The sequence below is a fragment of the Sander vitreus genome, chromosome 8, assembly GCF_031162955.1.
Source record: "Sander vitreus isolate 19-12246 chromosome 8, sanVit1, whole genome shotgun sequence".
Classification (NCBI taxonomy): domain Eukaryota; kingdom Metazoa; phylum Chordata; class Actinopteri; order Perciformes; family Percidae; genus Sander; species Sander vitreus.
The window spans coordinates 23,475,329-23,494,979 of record NC_135862.1 but is presented as its reverse complement, the minus strand read 5'-3'; the positions used below and the strand labels follow the sequence as shown (position 1 = coordinate 23,494,979).

At 41.1% G+C, this 19,651-nt stretch overlaps 1 protein-coding gene across 1 annotated transcript in view; it reads left to right on the top strand.

The window, feature by feature from the left end:
- b4galnt4a (beta-1,4-N-acetyl-galactosaminyl transferase 4a) overlaps window positions 1-19,651 on the top strand; it is a 141,999-nt gene that overhangs the window by 75,447 nt on the left and 46,901 nt on the right. The window contains exons 3-6 of the mRNA XM_078256127.1: window positions 6,020-6,118; window positions 15,926-16,021; window positions 16,630-16,720; window positions 17,766-17,866. Coding sequence (XP_078112253.1) covers window positions 6,020-6,118; window positions 15,926-16,021; window positions 16,630-16,720; window positions 17,766-17,866 — 387 coding nt within the window. The remainder of the gene's footprint in view (window positions 1-6,019; window positions 6,119-15,925; window positions 16,022-16,629; window positions 16,721-17,765; window positions 17,867-19,651) is intronic.

Here is a 19,651-nt window from a genome sequence, read left to right as displayed (position 1 = left end):
TTTGCACGTTGGTCTTCATCTATTCTTTGCAACCAGTGCAGTGCCCGTTCAAAACATGCCTGTTCGTAATGGGCCGATTGCTTGGCCTTCGGTATTGCTGCTTGCAGCTTTTTCAATAGTGCTCATCCAAACAACTTCACACTCGACACTCCACTTCCTCGGGTCCTGAGCAATACACCTGCCATGACGTAGTTGCGTCCCCTAGTAATGCTAGAGTATTTGCTAACAGCTAGCTATTTTTTGGACCAGGCTATTTCTGGCAACAAAAGCGTTTATTTTGAAAGTTACATAGCTGATGCTTGAAATGTTTGAATTTCCTCCAACATAACATCTCCAGTCTCTTGTTCTTCATCTGTTCTTGAGTTTACTGTAGTGAGCAAAGGAGAGCAAGCTTTACCCAGCATGCTGTTCGGCGATAACAGTTATTAGGGGTCTCCTTTTAATACACTACACAGTATGTACATAACACACTATAATACATATGTCCTGTACATCGACACTACGCTTTCTTGGGTCCTCAGCAATACACCTGCCAAGTGTGAAGTCGATCGGATGAACGGTTGTCGAGAAAATCGAAGGACAGACATGCAAACAGACAGACAGACTTCTTCCATTTTAGTTAAATGCTGCAATGCTTAGAGGACTCCTCAATCAAGTTTTGTTATTCTAAACCATACTGTAAATTCCAAGCATCGATTTGAAACTCACCTACATTTCCTTTTTTTAATATGATTTTTACATTTCTTTAGCATTTCAGATGAGGGAAACTGTGTAGTTAACCTTGGGTAAGGTAATGTAAGGTATGATGTGTTACTATTGCGGGCTTTTTTATAACGTGGAGTGTTAGATGTGAGTGTTTGCGAGTGGCAATTGAAAGCCTCAATGTGACCACGAAACTTGCCTTTGTCCCAAGTTTTAGCTTTGTTTGGATGAACCTAGCAATGGATAAGCATTATTCATTTCAATAAACCACAATTTCAAAGAAGGACATGATGGAGCAGGATGTGACAAAACAAGTTGCTATTATTCTCAGCGGTTTAGAGAAACTGCATGGTATCCAGTGTATCCTGAGAATTGTGAACTGAATTTTTTTTTTCAGCTGTAGTCACATCACATACTGAGCCGTAGTGTTGGTGAGTGTGTAATACTTCTTTGTGGTACTGCTCTAAAAACCAAGCAAACACTGGTGTGTTTGGTCTGTTCAGTAAAGAGAGGTGGGAAAGAGAGTCTGGCAGTCCACAGTTGCGTCAGACATTCAATGTGCCAGAGGGATTTCTGAGAACCAGACTGGCACAATGCATTGTGCACTACCGATCAAAGATCTTCTCTCAGTTGTGCTTTTTTATCTCTTTATTGCTCCATTGGTCACCTTTTTCTCCCTTCTGTTTTTGTCTCTGTTCATCTGTCTTGTGTTCTGTTGCTCATTCTCCAGTCTGCCACTTTTTATGTCTTTGTTCTCTATTTCTATTTCTGTCTCTTCCCTTCATTTTACCCTTTTCTTTTTTATTCCTCTCTGTGGAAATTGCTCAGCGTATGCATCACAGCCATGTTGTCACGTATATTGTACATTTCTGGTCTATGGTGATATTCTGTCACATTCTTATCCAACATTATCTGATGCACAATATCTGAATATGCTTTCTGTATCAGATTCAGAAGTGTCACCATCACAGCTTTTCTTTTTGGTGATGAATCATGGCCATTAGTCATTGCTGCAGTAAATGTCACTCAGGTAGCTTTGCTTCCAGCTACACGTATTAATATGAACAATGAACATCTAGTGACCAGGAGCCACTGTTGATTCAGCGAGACTATAGGATGAAAAATTGGAAGTGTTTATATTATTATTATTATTATAGGGTGACTAACTAACATAATGTACATCTCTGTGGCGGTAACATGAATGAAAAAATGTGAAGAATGTTATTATTCCACACTGGTTATTAACTTTCATGTTGCACGTCGCTGGAAATGAAACTATGATTTGTGGACTTTTGGGAGCCGCCTGAGCCAAGCTCATTCGCATGGGTTATCGTGGTGGGTGGCTGAAGAGATTTGTGAAAGGAGCCCCAGATCTCTGCTCTGCTCCATCTCCCCTCCCTACAGACTGCTGCTTGTTTATGTTTAATAAGGGAGATTAATTAAGCTCATTGGTATTCTAGGACACTCCAGCTGTTTCCCTGGGCTAGGATCAGCAAGGTCATCCATTTGAATTTTGCTGTATGAACGCGGGGAGTCTCGAAGGAATCTACTGGGAGGTTAGCACCCACTACAGTGAGCTTTCATGACTAGTGGGATGGATTGATATCAGGGACAGACGCTCACTGATCGGACAGCTATTCTATCAATCAATCCTTTTGAGGTTCACAACTCTGCCATGCATGCTCATACAGTACATGAAACAACTTCATGTTCAGCTGTGATTAAATGCTGCTCTCCCTCAGTGTTTCTGTTCTGATGCATTGCTCCCATAGCAGACAAATGCACACATTGTAAAATACCATTTGTCTTTTTATTTGACTGACAAGGTAAATAGCAATGTAAACACTTGATAAATAGGCACTCTCTCTTCAGTGTGATTGATATTCCCTGTTATGCCTTGATGCAATGTTTAATACATAAGGCCATCTGACAGGCCCCTTAGCATCAACGTTAATTATCAGTGAAACACAGTTCTGGGCCCAGTGCCAGGAAAATGAAGATCTGCTTATAAATTAGAAACTGTAACTCTGAAGTAATGAGTCAAGCAAAATGTGTACAAGTATTTGTAGTGCGCTATAAGTGATGACAACATTGTGCCAAAGTGTAAAGTCGTTATACACTATAGAGGAAAAGGAGGTAGAGCTGATAGATGTAGTGCAACCTCAGGTCAAAGAGTTTAACTGTACCTTTTAGTATTGCATTGATAAGCAGACTTTGAGTTGGATCGAGCTGAGACAGCGCTTTCAGAAAGTGGTGTCTGTGTGAATTACAGTCGGCAGCAATCAATTTAGAGTTTGCTCTTTTGGGGTTGACAACATATTATTCCTAAACACTGTCTCTTTTAATTACAATCAGTAACTACAGATCCGCAGAAGTCCTTTTGCCTACATGGATAATCCTTCATCATCATTCAGACAGTCATTGCACCTGTTCTAATAGTTAAAGCTGATTGGCTGAACTGAACTGCCTGCTCCTGGCGCTTGGTTTGTGTCTAGCAGTGAGCAAACAATAGGCTTGTTCGAGATGAACTGCGCCTCGCCTGTAAAGTGGACGAGAGCATGCAGCAGCAGCTGGGGGTAGTGACAAAAAGCCGTGGTCAAGTCGGACAGTTTACAACCTTATTCTAGCAGCCTTCAGGCTGAACAGGAAGTCACAGAAACACTCACATCCTGTTAGGTCTGATTCCGATTTAATAAAATGTTATAAGACCCATATATCAGCTTGTACACAGTCTCCAGTTGTTACTATTAAAACAGAGTAGCTGTTAAAATGCTCTACCTGCGATCTGTTGCTGTAGTCTTCTAAACTTCTAAACATCACTATAAGCCTTTAAATCAGACAAATAGCAATTAAAATCCCTACAATTCAAAAACAATAAAAAGTTTATATAAAACGTCATCATGTTGAGTCGATTCTGAACCCATCAGCTGTTGGATCAGCTAAGAGCCAGGCGTTTCCCATCATGCCCTGGGTCTTGCAGTCAGTGGAGAGCAACTGCAGCACCTGGCTCTAAAACCTGCGGCCGCCTTGATCTCGTGAGGGTATCGTTGTCCACATGTGCATGACATCAGAGCAAGTCAGGATCAAGTCGGACACAAATCTAACCGGCATGCATTGGGCGGCGATCGCCGGTGATCGATTCTGCGCAGGCCTGGCTCATCTCACAACAACATGCCTAATGTCACAGAGACAATTCACAGTCCAAATCACAGAGCTTTCTAGTGTTTATGACAAGAAAAACAACGCCTCAAACGTAAAGAAGCACTCAGTAATGCAAAACATTAATGAGGAAACAGAGCTGTAATGATTCTTTTTTTGGCGGGGGGGATTTCTGCCTTTATTGGATAGGAAAGCTGAGATATGAAAGGGGAGAGAGGGGGGGGAGACATGCAGGAAAACCATCACAGGTCAGACTCAAACCCTGGACCTTGTGCATTGAGGAATAAACCTGTGCTTATGTGCGCCCGCTCTACCAACTGAGCTAACCGGCCACAAGCTGTAATGATTTGAATGCAAAAATAGAAATAGCTGCGGAACTTAAAGATAAGGTTCAAAGTTGATTCTTATTCTTAGAAAGCTGTTGAACTCTATTTTAGATAAATGTGTACAAGCTTTACTAGCATTCAGTATCCTGAATGTCAAACGTGAAAAATGTGTTATATTTAAAGTTGTGTGTCTATGATTCATTATAGTAGATATCCAGAGCCAATAATTATATCCAGTTTTCATCATGGCTTTATTTCTATTTGCATCATGATGAATGGAAATTTGCTGTAGAAGGTATACAAAAGCCAAGCATTATGTAAGCTTTTGAACATACTCTACTGTAAGTACCAGAAAATATCACTTTGCTGCAGGTGCTGCATTTTCAAACAAATTCACATTTTGTCTATGCTTTGTATTTTACTGACCACTGAGTCTTGTCACGTACTTTCATTCTTCTGCTGTCTTTGTTTCATGCGCAACACCTGTAGATGCAATATGAACGTTGTGTCCTTCAAGTGAGCGCATCTACCTGTGATTCAGAGTGTGTGTGTGTGTGTGTGTGTGTGTGTGTGTGTGTTACAGACAAAACTAGTGCTGGAGAGGTTTGTGAGTCTTTGGGTACGCACAAACACTGCGCTCCTCTGGTGTCAGACAGGACGGGAGCCTGTTGTCACATTTCTTCATCATTACCTTTCCTGCCCTCCTTCATCTCTCTCCCTTGGAAGTTAAAACAGTAATCAAAGGTTTGCCATCCGACAGCTCTGTCTCTTTGCCTCTTCCACTTAAAATGTGTCTTTTTCCTCCCCTGATTCTTTTGCAAAAACTGGTGCCTTCTCTACAAAAGCCCCTCGTTTCAGGGGCGCTGAAAACCTCTCCAGCTTGTCTCAGTGGAGTTATGTCTCCTCTTTGACATCCCTGCCAAATTGAGGATGCTTTGCCACTCATTTTAACAGCTCTGCGTCTCGGTTCCTTCTCTGGGAGCCTTTTATCTCCTCATAGCTGGCCGCAAATTTCCGCTTCTCTCTCTCGCTCTGTCCTGCCTGTCACACCACTGCATTGACATTAACATGCCTCCTAGCAGGCCGCAGAGAAAGAGTTGTGCAATGCTCTGGCCAGAGGACCGGGCTAAATCCCAGATCAGCGGGAGAGTTTAGGCTTCCTGGAGAGGAGATATTGGCTGGCAGGGTGAATGGATAGAGTATGTTGGAGATTAGGGCATTGGCGAGTCAAACGCTGGATTAGGAGTGAATGGTTAAGAGGAGATTCCCCAGGGGTCACAGGGTGGTGATGGCGCAGTGGATATGACACATACCTTTGGTGTGGGAGACCTGGGTTTGAATCCCACTGCGCTACATCAACCAATAGAAGCAATAAAAAAATAAAGCAAGACACTTAACCCCTGGTTGCTCCAGATATCCAGTCAGTGATATCCTCTGATGTATATAGCAATTGTAAGTTGCTTTGGACTTAGCTAAATGTAATGTAGTGTCTAAATAGTAGCCTTCTGAGGAAATAACCCTGTGTTTCCTTGGCCTGCTATTTCACAATGTGTGTGTGTGCATTGTTATTATTAGTGGTGTGTAATGTACAGTAGGTGCTGCTTAATGCTTCCATGAATGCTATTTTGTCTCATATCATTTATCTGGCTTATGGAGAAGACTTGTGTTCCTAATGATGGATGGATGGATGCCTTAATGCATGGTTGACTGTAGTTTTTTGCCCCTGAGATTTAAAAAAACACCATTCACTTGTCTTCTCCTTTCATTAATGTCTCTTTTTTGGATGACGGTTGGAGGAATAAGTGTCTTTTTTTCTGCTGTATTTTTTCAAGGATGATGAGCAAATCACAGGAGGCACTAATGGCAGAGACCATACCCGCATCAGGAAGTTCCTCAGCCAAGGTCACAAGAAATTGCCATGGAAAGCAGAGGTAACCCAAATTATTTGCTTTCCTTTCTTTTCTTATTTGTTTCTTTTTTCTGAGGACTGCCCTTAGCCCTTAATCATCAGCTTTTTAACCCCTTTCTTCCATCTTTCAGACGGATAAGGATTATTATGTTGAGGCCTATCAGTTGCTTTGCAATTTGTGTGACTTATCAGCTAAACCTGAAAATGGTTTCACTAATGGCGCTTTATCACTGGCTTGGTAATTAGGTGCTTTTTGTGAAACGTAATTTAGCAGCAGATGTCTTACTCCCTTTTTCTTTCACTTGTCCTTTTAAGGGCAGTTGATATTTGAGGTCAAATAGAGATACATTCATTCTCTGGTGCTATTATCGGAAGAACAAAATGTACCTTGCGGTTATAAAGATGACTTATTGTGTGAGGATGATAATATTTCATCCAAAACCATTAGCGGGTTATATTTAAAGGCACCTATGTCCTAAAGATCACAAGTTGATTTGATTTATCCTAATTTTTCAGCTCACTTACTGATATAGCTTACACACCCGCTGTAACAAAGGGAGCAGCAGACAGGGCAATTAAGCAGCCAATTTGTGATAAGAAAAGTGCCTCTATATATGTAACCTGTTCAGCAGGGTTTAATTAAAGGATTGTGTATGTGTGTGTGTGTGTGTCTGTAAGGCTAATCTGCAAAATATGATTTATTAGTCGTTCTCTACCTGAAGTAGAGTTTAACTATCTCTGCTGAACAGCACAGGGCAAACTGTAGAGAACCTAACAGTTCATACACACAGAATGAGATGGATAATAGGAAATGACTGATGCACAAGTTATATTTAAGTAGATCTCATTGACTGCAGTGATACTGTACTTTTTTTTTTACAGGATTCTCTATCATTCAATGCCTTGTACTCCACAAAGCATTAAGCATGTAATCTTCTGCACAAGGCAGCATTACAGGGTGCTGAACACAGTATGTGCCTGATAATGTTACAGTACTGTATTGTGTGTTTTATCTGTGTTTCTATGCCTCCCCGTCAGCCACAGCCATGGCTGGAAGCATTATGTTTTCGGGTTGTCTGTCCCATTCTTGTAAACGTGATATCTCAGGACATTTCTTCAAATTTGGCACAAAAATCCACTTGGACTCAAGGATGAACTGATTAGATTTTGGAAGTCAAAGGACCAGGTCACTGTTACCTCACAAAAAAATCAAGAATTCCTAGCTAATTATGGCAACATTTCACACAAATGTCTAATAGGAAAAAAGTACGAAGTGATGACATTTTATATCCCAAAGGTCAACTTCACTGTGACATCACAATGTTCTGCAAAAACGCTTTTCTGGCCGTTATTCAACGACATAACTCAGGAACAGGAGGGGAGATTGTTACCATATTTTACATTTGGTAGGATACTTAATTGGTGACATTACTCTTGGGGGCCCACCTTGAAACTGGGTGGTAACTGTATCAATATTCTGTGCTGCTGGGTAGAAGATGTGTGTGTGAAGCAGCCACGTTTTAGAATTTGAAGCATTGTCTACTGTCATGGAAACAACTTTGATTTCTATCCTGTTCCTCTGGTCGCCCACCACAAGCTCATTGCCTTTGCTGATATTGAGCTTCCGTGACTGTCGATGCACCATGTGAGGAGGCTCTATTATTTATTTATTTATTTCAGGTTTATTTATCAGGGACAATGCACACTAATAATACATAAAAGTAAAATGTGCCAGAATTAGCCTGGAGGCTGTTTTACATCTGCTGTCCCTGCACTGGTGGTAAGAGGTCACCCTAAAATGAAACGATTTAGCTATCAGTCCTTTGTTCTTCTCTGTAAAAATAGTCTCTCAAGTGAAGACAACATGGTTCTCACTATTTATTTATTATTTACTGGAATCATACGTGTCAATATAGTAAAAACTTCTATTCCTCCAAAAGATACACTTAATACCTGTCAGGGTTTTGGTATTGTTCTGTCTTATTGTGGTAGTCTTGTTTTTCTGTTATGTTCTGTTTCCTGTTTTTATTTTGTAGTCTGTCTTGTCTCCCTTGTCTTGTCTAGCTTTCTTTCTGTCTTTGTTTGTTTCCCGCCTTTTTGATTGTTCTGCCCGACCCTGATTTGTTTCACCTGTTGTGTCGCCTGTCCAGTGTTAGTCCTCATTACCTGGTGTATTTAGTTCCTGTTCTGTCTTTGTCTCTTGTCGGCTCATTGTATTTTGTTGCGTGCTGTTTCTGTATGTCGGCTTCTGTGTTTCGTTTGTTTCCTGCCTGGCTACCTTCCGGAGGACATTTTGTGTAAGACTGTTTTTGTTTTAATAAATTACTTCTAAACTGCATTTGGGTCCAAGCCTCGCCACACACTTGACAGATCGTGACAATACCTTTTAGTAAATTCCTTTGAAGTATTCACTACATATGAGTCTGGACAGACATGGATTATTTATTAGCATATATTTTGGACTGCAACTTGACCGGTGGGCAGGGGCATACAACCGCGAGGCGGTTACTCTAGTTATTCTGTTTTATTTCAGTAGACTCTCCTGTAAGCAAGTCCAGGCCTGCATTTGCCTTTGTGCCTCGTCTCAGCAACGCAATACATACAATATCAAAATCAGCCATGAAGTTAAAATATACCGCTAAAATACATTCATAAATCCACATTTTTTTTTTTTTTTTACTTTGTTTATAACACTTTGTACATTTGTAAATTGTCACATGTGGATGATATCTGTTTTTTTAATCATCTGGCCTAGAAACAGCTGTTGCCTGAATATTGAGGGCCCTGCATCTAGTTGTTGACTATGCTTTTAGCATAATTTAAAGTTGTGCTACTTAGAAAATGAGAAGTCACATTGATATGAAACAGCCAAGCTCGGACTGCAGCCAAACAAGCTATCTGAATCCGGACCATGTAGACTAATTGCACAAATGTAAATGGATTTCATGGTCTGAGCACAGAGAGACTGTTTGTTTATTATTAAAATCCTGTTTTTTTTTCTTTTTTTCTGAGCTTTCTGTTTTATCATTTTGTATGTGAAAACTGTTAAAACCACAGGATGCTTTTGCACTTATAAAACATGTACATGATTTCATTGACCAAACTGAATTTCTTATTTATGGTTTGGATTTAAAAAGCGAAGCAGCCTCAGAGGGAAATCAATTTTGCAACATCCACACCAACTACATTTTACATTAAGCGTGACTAGCATCAAAGGTCACTTGTAGAAGTCAACATGCTTTTTCTTTGACTTATTTCCAGCCTACTCCTAAAGCAACATGCCATTTAGTTTCTGTGAATATTCTGCAAATCCAGCATGAATCTGTCAAATATTTCATACATTTCTATAAAGTCGTGTCCTCAAAAATCTCTTCCTCTCTTATCTCAGACTTCTGCTACGTCAAGCCTCAGCCAAGTTCGTCAGAAATCATGGAGCGCAGCAGCTCTTGCTTTGCTTTCCTAGGCGATCTGTCCTAATTACCAGCACTAACTTGTTTTCCTGGTGCATGGCCAAAATGGCAGAGGTCTGAGGGGCCACTGAGCTGCCACTGTCAGAGGCGTGGACTCAGGCTGGTGGAGGTAGAGTGGTGCCATATGCCAGCTGTCACAGACTGGCAGAGGTCACACGGGCATCCGGCAGCATTCATACGAGCCACACGCGCAACAACTCTGTTGTGCACAAGCAAAATGAAAGGACTGCTTGCTTTATTTCTTCTAATTTGTGCACCCTTAGAGAGAGAGGGATAGAAACAGAGAGGAAATGTAATGGGTTTTTTTTTGTTTTTTTTAATGAAGTGCTGTGAGTCTATCCTGTGTTCTAGCGGGTTGTTTTCAGCCACTACTGGTGACTTAATGAGGGTTCTGAGCTGGTGAACTCATCCAGAGGTGACTGTGGATTAGCGTGGACATCCTCTGTCCGTCAAGGACACCGGCATGTTGAGGACGCTGACACTGGATAGAGATCAGAGAGAGAGATGGCGCCCTTTTTAAGAGTCAAGCAGTAGCCAGTCATAAAGGGATAAACAGTCATTTGCAGAAAAGCCGACATGGATCCAGAGAGAATTTGAGCATTATGAATAATTTGATCTAGTCAGGAGCAGAAAGAAAGGAATAGTAAGAGGGATTAGTGACTTGTGTACTGTCCCACATTAAAGCCACAGAGAGCACATCCTCCTAGATGTAGTATGAATATGTGCAGTGATGTTAATCAGATATTCCAAAGGTGCAAATACAGTGGCATTGCACATAGAATGACCGTCTCCTGGTTAACGGACTAGCCCAAGTGTGGCTTTCTGGCTCATGTAGTGTGAAAATCAAGGCTGGTATTGCAGATTTGGACAGCATATTACTTAGCACTCAAGAGTGAAGTGTGGAACACAACACCGACACATGATTCAGGTAGCAAGCAGTCCTCACACCTGGCTTCTCACACAGAAACACAAGCAGTGACAAGACTGGAGGAGGAAATAGGTCTTTCTCATGTCTCGTCATACAACAGTAACAGGGGAGAGTGACTAGACTGGGGGGGTGGTGGGAACACAGGAGAAGAAGCATGATATTTGTCTCTTCTCGCTTTTCTTTCTTCTATCCGTCTATCCAAAAATGCTAAATAGACAAACAGAAGGCATACATGTGATTTTCTTTTACCGGCCTCTCATTACAGTATGAGAAAAATTCTGCTCATGCTCCGTTCTCGGTCTCGCTTTCCTCAGTTGGACGTTTCCACTGCAGCCACATCCATCCCCCTCTCATGTTTTATCCCTGGAATTACAGAATACATGTAATTGTAGGACAGATGGCAGATTATACAAACCCTCATTACAGTAGTTGATGAGGCTGGAATCTAGATCATATGAACCTTGTCTTCTATTTTATGCTGCTCTTCTCTGTGTGAAATGAGTTCTCGTTATCTCTCTCCATATAATCCCTTCTTTTCAAACCTCTGTACCTTTTTGAAAAACCCCTTTTCTTCCCTGTACGTACCTACTTATCCCACGTTCTCTTCTCTCCCTGTTCCTAAATTACTAATGGGTCCTGCATAAATTCAGTTGAAAAGATTTCATAGAATCATGCTCCCTCTATCTATATATATATATATATATATATATATATATATATATATATATATATATATATATATATATATATATATATAAAATCTCTCATTTGTTCAACCCTTACATTTCAGCATAGCAGCTCAGTAAAACCGCAGTACAGTATGTGTTATGATGTACCAACAGTGAGCTTCAATGCTCTCTCCTACATGCCCTGGGGGAGCGGGCTGAGTAGTATTGTGTGTATATACCACAGTGTACCTTTGCCAGGAACATCATGTCTCACTTTTCTTATCCAAAAGGGATTTACAGTGTCAGTTGGTGCGATTGCTCGTCAGTGAGTGTGCCGAGCGGCCATTTGTCAGTGCCCTGCTGCCAGCAGGAACGCAGAAGGCTGCACCAGATTTTAGGAAAGGGAGACAGCCTCCCGGAGGGGGGAGAGAAGAGAGAGAAAAGAGTCTGATTTGTGCTCCAGTTGATAGTGCGACCAGATGGGTCAGAGAGACTAGATATTAGAGAGCAGCAGAGACAAAGATATGCTCAGACAAGCTCGCAGAGATGTGGTTATGTGAAGGAAATGTGTGGTTTGAGGAAAATGGACAAGCCAGTAACATTACCGTGCAGAGCAGCCTTTTAAGCTGAACAGTGATACTGTACTCACTCTTTTATTTGAAACGTCTTTATCAATCAGTAGTTTTCTTGCTCAGCCTCTTTCCTGTGCACCTGTCATTTCCCTGATTCTGTCTTTCTTTTCTTGCCTCACTCCTCATATTTAACAGATGGCATAAATTGCTTCCTTCATCTTCTTTTACTCCCCTCCTATTTGATTGCAGCCTGAGCTCTAGGTGCTCTGTTGCTTTTATACTGTGGTAGCTTAAAGCCGCCTACACATGATCAGAGGTAAAACCATGAGGTAGGGTGCAGAGCATAGTGCAGGCAGAGGCAAAGTACAGTGCAGGTATATGTCATCATTCTTTCTGGCTACCTCCTTTCATGGTTGCGCCTTGAAAGGTCAGCCACAAAGAGATCAAAGTTGAAATTTGAACTTTGAGCGCAGTGCCAAGGGTAGCGCGTCCTCAGAGTTGTCTCCACTGCTCTCCTAATAAAAACCCCCCAACAAAAACAACGGCACAGCCAGCACAGAGCGGTTTTACCGCGGATCATGTGTAGGCGGCTTAAGACTACGTAGAACAGTTGCTACCGCTGGAGTGTGATGAGAGTAAGGACAAGGTGGATGAAGATAAAGATGACAGGTTAGGACAATGTGATTCTGACTTAAGAGAGATGGACAACAGACAAATTGAAAAGTTATGTGAAATTATATTTATTATAAACAAATGACAATGTTTTGACCTGAGACCTCATCAGCTAATGACGCCTGTGTACAGGTTCAACTCTTAAATTATATACAGTATTGTACACTGCACACGATATCCATTTAAGGTTTGTAGTCTAATGAAAAGAATAATGTTAAGGTGTATTCACCAGTGGCAATCACTGTAGACTGCTCTTACTGAGCGTGACAAAATGCTTTGCAGTGCCTCATTTAAATACACGTGCACAAACACACACCGATGGTGGCAGAGCAGGGTTTGGTGTCTTGCTCAATTACACTTTGACAGCTGAGCTGGGCTTGGGCTCTTCTCTTGCAGCTGTGCCTGTAGTCTATTTGGCTGGTGGTGCATTTGTTATAGTGGTTGCAAGGTTGTTAACCTTCCAGAAGTACACTACTAGTCCATGGTGGCAGGACAACACCAAAGTGGTTTTGGATTAAGGAACAGAGGACAACAAATGAAAGTGAAGGAGGAAAATAAGAGAGGTGTCAGCAGCATTCATTCTGTTTCTTCTTCAGCCAATTACTGAGCTGACATGGTTGTAAAAAAAGCTAGCAGTTGAGAAGCCACAAGCTGCTACAGCACAAAAAACACAAGGACACAAGTCACCATCTCTATAAACATACCTAATTTGAGCGTCACTTTATCCCACGCTCCAAAAGGAGGAATCAGGGGGGATACAAAAAAAACGATATAGAAAGCATAGGGACATCCGACAGCTGAGCTCAGGAAAACTAAAGACAGAGAGTAGAGAAATGGACAGCATTTGGCAGCACGCGGACAGAGATGGACGGATGGAGAGGCAGAAATAGAGGTCAGAGGCAAGAGGAGATAACATTAGGTTTTATAGGAGAAAGAGGCAGCACTCACAGGGAAAAATCCAAATGACATAACAGGAGCGAGGGAAAGTTCAGCAGTCAGGGAAGCAAAGGGATAACATGGTGAGTTTAAGAATGAAGAAAAAATAACTTTCCTCTTTCCCCATTCCACATCCTGCTAAGGCCAGAGCACAGACAGACCACTTGCAGCGCTGTCACCCAGAAAATGGAACCAATTATACACAAGCATCTTCCAGCACAAAGCCGACTTTACAGCATGTGGCCTCTCCAGGGCTACCCAGTGATATGCGTGTGTGAACAATTAGAGACTTTTAGCCTCTTATTGCTATTTGACAAGGGGAGGCCAGGCCAATAAAGGTTTGCTTTTAAAGCCAACAGGAAATCTATTAAAAGCTTTACATAAGGTATATTTACACAGGGACTATTCCCGTCTGCTAAATCTCTCTAACCTCGCTACGCCTCCCCTTGTCTACCACTCCCTTTTTAAACATCAGACATCTTTCTGACCCCCCCCCCCAGTTTTTCTCTGATTAAATTCCATTGACCCCTCAAATCCCTGTCTCTTTCTCTTGTTTTTCAGTAGGATCAGTCTTTCTGCAGGAGGAAAGAAAGAAATGATGTGCACATAAAAATCTAAGAACTAAAATCAGGAGTCCCATTGCTTTGGACTGACGTGTTTGACTGTTTGTTGCTCAACGAAAAAAATGTATCATGGTTTATGCATAAGCTGTAATTGCCATGCTGCTGTCAGTGTGCATGGCACTTACTTGACCATACAGACCCAAGAGATATAATAAAGGACCACATTGAGTCAGGCCATCTGTTAGACTGCCTGTATGATACTGAAGGAGCACGACACCTTCCATCAACGTCTTTCTCCTTTAAATGCAGACATGTAGAAATGTGTACCCTGAAAGGCTTTCCCCTCTAACTCCTCTGATCAAAGCGCAACAGGATGTGTTTTTTTTTTTGTCACAAGGTCATTCTCCTGATTTATTGGTTTGACACTTGTTGGGTAGAGCTAGCTAGAAGACTACCTTCATCCAGCCAGCTTTCACTTTGATCCAACCAGGGAACCCCACTGCATGGCCTCATAGTCATTTGATGAGAGTCAGCTTCCTTCTCAAGTTCTGTGTGATGTTCTAAATATCTGTGGAGGCATTACAGTGGCAGCCTGCTGGGGCTGCTTTCACGCATTAAACCAAGCCATATGTGCATACAGTATGGGGATTTGTGTTGGTACAGTTGGTTGATCATCCAGTATGGAAAGTTTGAGTTTTCAGGTCATTAAATCACTGAGACAACCCCCCCTAAGGCTTGACACATAAGATGCGTTGTGCATGTGTGCACATGTGGGTACTGTGTGCAATTGTGTAACCATGCATCTGTACACGTAGTCACATCTCTAACCCTCATGCCTCCCTTTAATGATTGGTGTGTAACAATAACAGTCTTGTGTTAGGAAATTACACCACCTGGTGTGCATCTCACTTTTTGAACCACAACATTTGTTTGCGGTGAGTGTCCTATGTGTGTGTAAGGATGTGAAAACTTTTAGTCGTCTATATACTCCACTATAATACTCTACTTTTAAAGCAGCGTGACACAAGAGTCATAAGAGAGTCATCTGTTATCATATACAGTCGTGAAAAAATTAGGACACCCATGCTAAAGCTGACTAAAAAGAGGAATAAATAAATCATCTTTTAGAAATTGATCTTAATGCCTTTAATTAAAAAAAATTAGGAAAAATCCAATCTTTAAGGACACCAATTTTCTTTGAATGAATAATGTATCATAAATAAATGTTCTTCCTTAAAATACAGGGGGCATAAGTAAGTACACCCCTATGTTAAATTTCCATAGAGGCAGGCAGATTTTTATTTTTAAAGGCCAGTTATTTCATGGATCCAGGATACTATGCATCCTGATAAAGTTCCCTTGGCCTTTGGAATTAAAATAGCCCCACATCATCACATCCCCTTCACCATACCTAGAGATTGGCATGGGGTACTTTCCATAAAATCATCGCTCAATACAAATCAAACCAGCTATTAGGCTAACTGAAATAAAACCATGCTAATCTCTAGGTATGGTGAAGGGCATGTGATGATGTGGGGCTATTTTAATTCCAAAGGCCAAGGGGGGGGGGGGACTGGTTTCACCATCTGTCCTTGTTGTCCTGTGATTTCCCTGTGTAATTCAGACAAATGTCAGACTATGGGCAGGGGATGAGCGCTGACAAACTGCTCCAGACATTCTCAGTTTACACTTCATCCCCCCCGCCCAATACTCCTGACAAGCTCTCTGTCACCTTCTCTTATTCAGGACAGTAGTGAGAACACTGGAAACTTCACACTGCATTCACGTTTCACCAAGGATTAATTTCTCCTGCGCGATGGAGAGCTATCAGAAATGATATACATTTCAGCGCAAAAGAAAATCTACTGAAACCAGTGCAAATGGCAATTTTGCTGTCAGGATGGGAGCTCTAGTATCTCAAGTACTGAAGCCTAACCTGCCTATTTAATAGAAAATGTGGTGCTCTTATTGCTGCGTGCACTAACCTGTTTCCTCTCTGTGTGTGATTGTGTGTTGGCAGTATAAAGCACAGGCCAACCTGCATGTGTTCGAGGACTGGTGTGGCTCCTCTATAGCCCAACTCAGAAAGAACCTGCACTTCCCTCTCTACCCTCATGTAAGTATTACAGATTGTGGGAAAAATGTATTAACATTAAAGGTGCATTAAATTGACTGTCCGCAAAGCCTCTACCCACTTAGTTACTGTTGCTCCACCTGTCGTACGGCACATATGCAGTTTGTAATGATAACAGTGGCAGATTTACCACTAGACACATATTGTAACCTTTAATACAATGGGTCATTATCTTCAAACCAAGTTAGATAGAAGCAGGCTTTTAATTTCTAGCTGAAATGTCATTGTCACTAGCAGATTTGATCGACTGTTGCCAGCTACCTAATTAAGCTAACACTAGTTCCATGACTATTCTCTGGCAGACTTTTTATTTGTTTTAAACTGACTCATTTTAACACAGAAACCCTGTAAAGGGTCTTAGATATGCACTTAACTATGATATTGTGCTAAAATACTGAGGCTATACCCCAATCAAAAGCATCCAATCATTATCCCCATGATTAATGTAGAAGACATGGAAACAGCATTGTTCTTGTATGGCAGCGCAGACGTGGAAGGATCAACTCACATAAAAAGTCTGTCGAAGTTTATTTGTTAATGCAACAACTGCTGCACCTATAATCTGAATGTAATCCTGTTTCTCACTGCAGACCAGAACCACACTGAGGAAGCTGGCAGTTGCTCCGAAGTGGAAGAACTATGGCCTGAGAATATTTGGCTTCCTTCACCCTTACAGAGATGGTAACTAAATCATTTTATTAGCGAGCCCCTCCACTAAAGCTGAGGGCCTTGGAGCATGTGTGCTTTATAAGAGTAGACAATTACCACAGCCCTCTTAATCCAAGCTTTTGAGAGCCACTAATATGGTGGATATTCACATTTTTATTAGGGCTGAATACCCTTGAGCCCAGTTGCTATGGGAACTGAAAAGCCTTAACACCCAAGTGCCCTTACACAAATGCCAAAAATAAAGTTATTAATTAGATTACCATTTATTTCAGTCTCTTATGTAGTTTTTTTCTGGTGCTATTGCTCTCTCCAGCCGATGGATCAAAGGTCATACTATATTCAGGATTCTGATAAGCACTCTAACAAGTGCCCTTCACCTCACACTGCCACACGCAACCTTTTACATGCTATTGTAGATTGATTGAGTTAGCCGCATAGAAATGCTCAGAGCTTTTCCAGATTCCAGCGTGTCCTCGAAATTACAGTGGCTGCTTTATCATTCTGATATGTGTCAGATACAAGTATATTTCATATGTGAATTATACTGAGATTGCACCAGGTAATATTTACAGAATTAAAGAATTCCTACACACCAACTTGTACTATATACATTATACAAGTGTAGTATATGCGGTACTGTTTGCCACACATTTGGTCATCTCAGTCTTTAAAAGGATGACAAACAACTGCAAAGTCACTCTTAAGAAAGTCTCACAGGTAACAGCTTGAAGGGAATGTAGTTTTATGCAGCTATAGTTATTATCCACTTTTATACTTAAAGATGGCCTTAATTACCTAACTCTACTGGCTGCTCGTTTGCTTTGCGTGCTCCTTCTGGTTTAAAAGGATCTGTGCACAAATGTTCATTTCCATTCACATAGGTGTTACATACAGATTGGAAATTCAGTTGCAGTAACATTTTGATATCACTGTGGCCAAATGTGTCATGTCTGACCACTGCCAGAGGCAGTCTGGGCATCAAATGTTAGGTGCTTTTTTCACACCTAAGAGTCATCCATATCTTCTTTTGATCGTTGATCATGTTTTTTCCCTCCAGGTGATTTCCAGTTCTCGGTTTCGTCTGATGATAACTCTGAGTTCTGGCTGAGTCCTGATGAGAGCCCTCTCAACGCCAGACTGCTGGTCTATGTAGGACAGGTAAGCAGCACCCAGCTGTGAAGAATTCTTGCATAATATCTGTACCACAGAGAGAGAGAGAATAACTTTGATAAAAACCAACATGGTCTTTGATTCTCAGCAAATCCACTAAGTACACTTTTCCATGTACAGTCCCTGGCTTTAACTAATATTGCCTAGCAACAAGCTTTTACTGCAGGAATAAACTAAATCCCCTAGGGCTTAACTAGTTTCAAACTCATCAATGCCATGACTTAAAGAGCAAAAAACACTTAGTATAATATACCTCTGGGAAAGCACTTCCACAGCCCGATATGTGCAGGGAAACCAAACCCTTATCATTAGACTACATAGTGACTTTATTATCTGATAAGATATTTAGGCTAGCTCCAAATGGCATTTAATGGATTCCCTTCCTCTCATCTAAAATCACACACAAAACAGATAATGGATACGTTTAGTCACTAATGGGATTGTAAGGGTCCAAAGCTGTTAGACTAATATTGCTATGATCTGACATCCATGCTGAGACAGTTGCCGTTAGTAAGAACAGCAGGTCCTCACCAGTCAACAAGTGTTTTATTCTGCCAGTGCCCAACCTTACAGCAACAGGAGGAACACTGAGCGATTTGTTCATCTTTAGTAATCACCCGCTCACCTCATGTCACCATCTTAACACTGAGTCTATCACTCACCTACACACAGCTCAGAATACAGGAGACTCAAATTCTCTTGTAAAATATCATGTGAAAAATCGTTTCCTTTTCCATCCACCCTCTGCCCACAGTTGAATAGAAGTCAAGCTGTGGTGCATACTGCCTTCCCTAATCAAGTTTTCTCGGTGAAACCTTACATTTTTAAGAAGGAAAGGATGCATGAGGTTGAACAGCGTTTGAACTACACCATTTGAGTGTCATGGGCAAATATGTGTTAAGAGCAGACTTCCAGCGATGGAGCTATCTGTATTCCAACAGGATGTGAGATGTCACCAGATGAGATTAATTAGCTGGCCGCGAATATTGATGTGACATTTAGCAGTGGAGAAATCTCATCAAGGTAATGGCAGGGGAGCAGTGCTATGGCCAGGGATCACGCGTTTAGGGGGAAAAGAGAAGCAACACGCCATTACTTTTTTTTTTTGGGGACCTGAAATATTATTTTTTTTAACACAACTTGTTTCATATACAGTATGATAATGTTTTTGCCCAAAGCAGGTAATGCAGTGCTTTGCTAATCTGAAAAGAAGGCTTCCTGCCAAGCCTGCTTTTAAAGACCTTAAGCTTAAAGTCTAAAATGTTTCATCCATTTTTTTTTTTGCTGTTTAAATTCTCCTAATAACTTGAAGCTTTTAATTAAAAAAAAAAATTTGATAATTATAGGTAATCACATCTGTTTTAAAAATAGATTAAATATATAGTAATTAGGTGAACACGTTAAACTTTACCCATCTCTGTGTTGGAGTATTAGAAAACACAAACTGGCACATTTGTTGGGTCTCTCTTTACGTAAGAGAAAAAAATATATAGCGAGAAAAAGTCAGTGTCAATGACTTGAACGTAGCATGTACTAGGATGTGAGAGGGCTCTCATTTAAGTGTGTGTGTGTGTGTGTGTGTGTGTTTTTGTAATGGCTTGAAGTTCAGAACTGGAAACTTCAATGGTTTGGGAAAATATCCTTAAAAGATTCATAAGGTGTTTTATGCTTTGGCAGCTGTTGGAGTTATTTCAAAAACCTAAGGAGAAAGTATCTAAATTTCATAAGCAATGAGTCAAATTGGACCCCATAGCACAATGCTTGTGTAGAAAC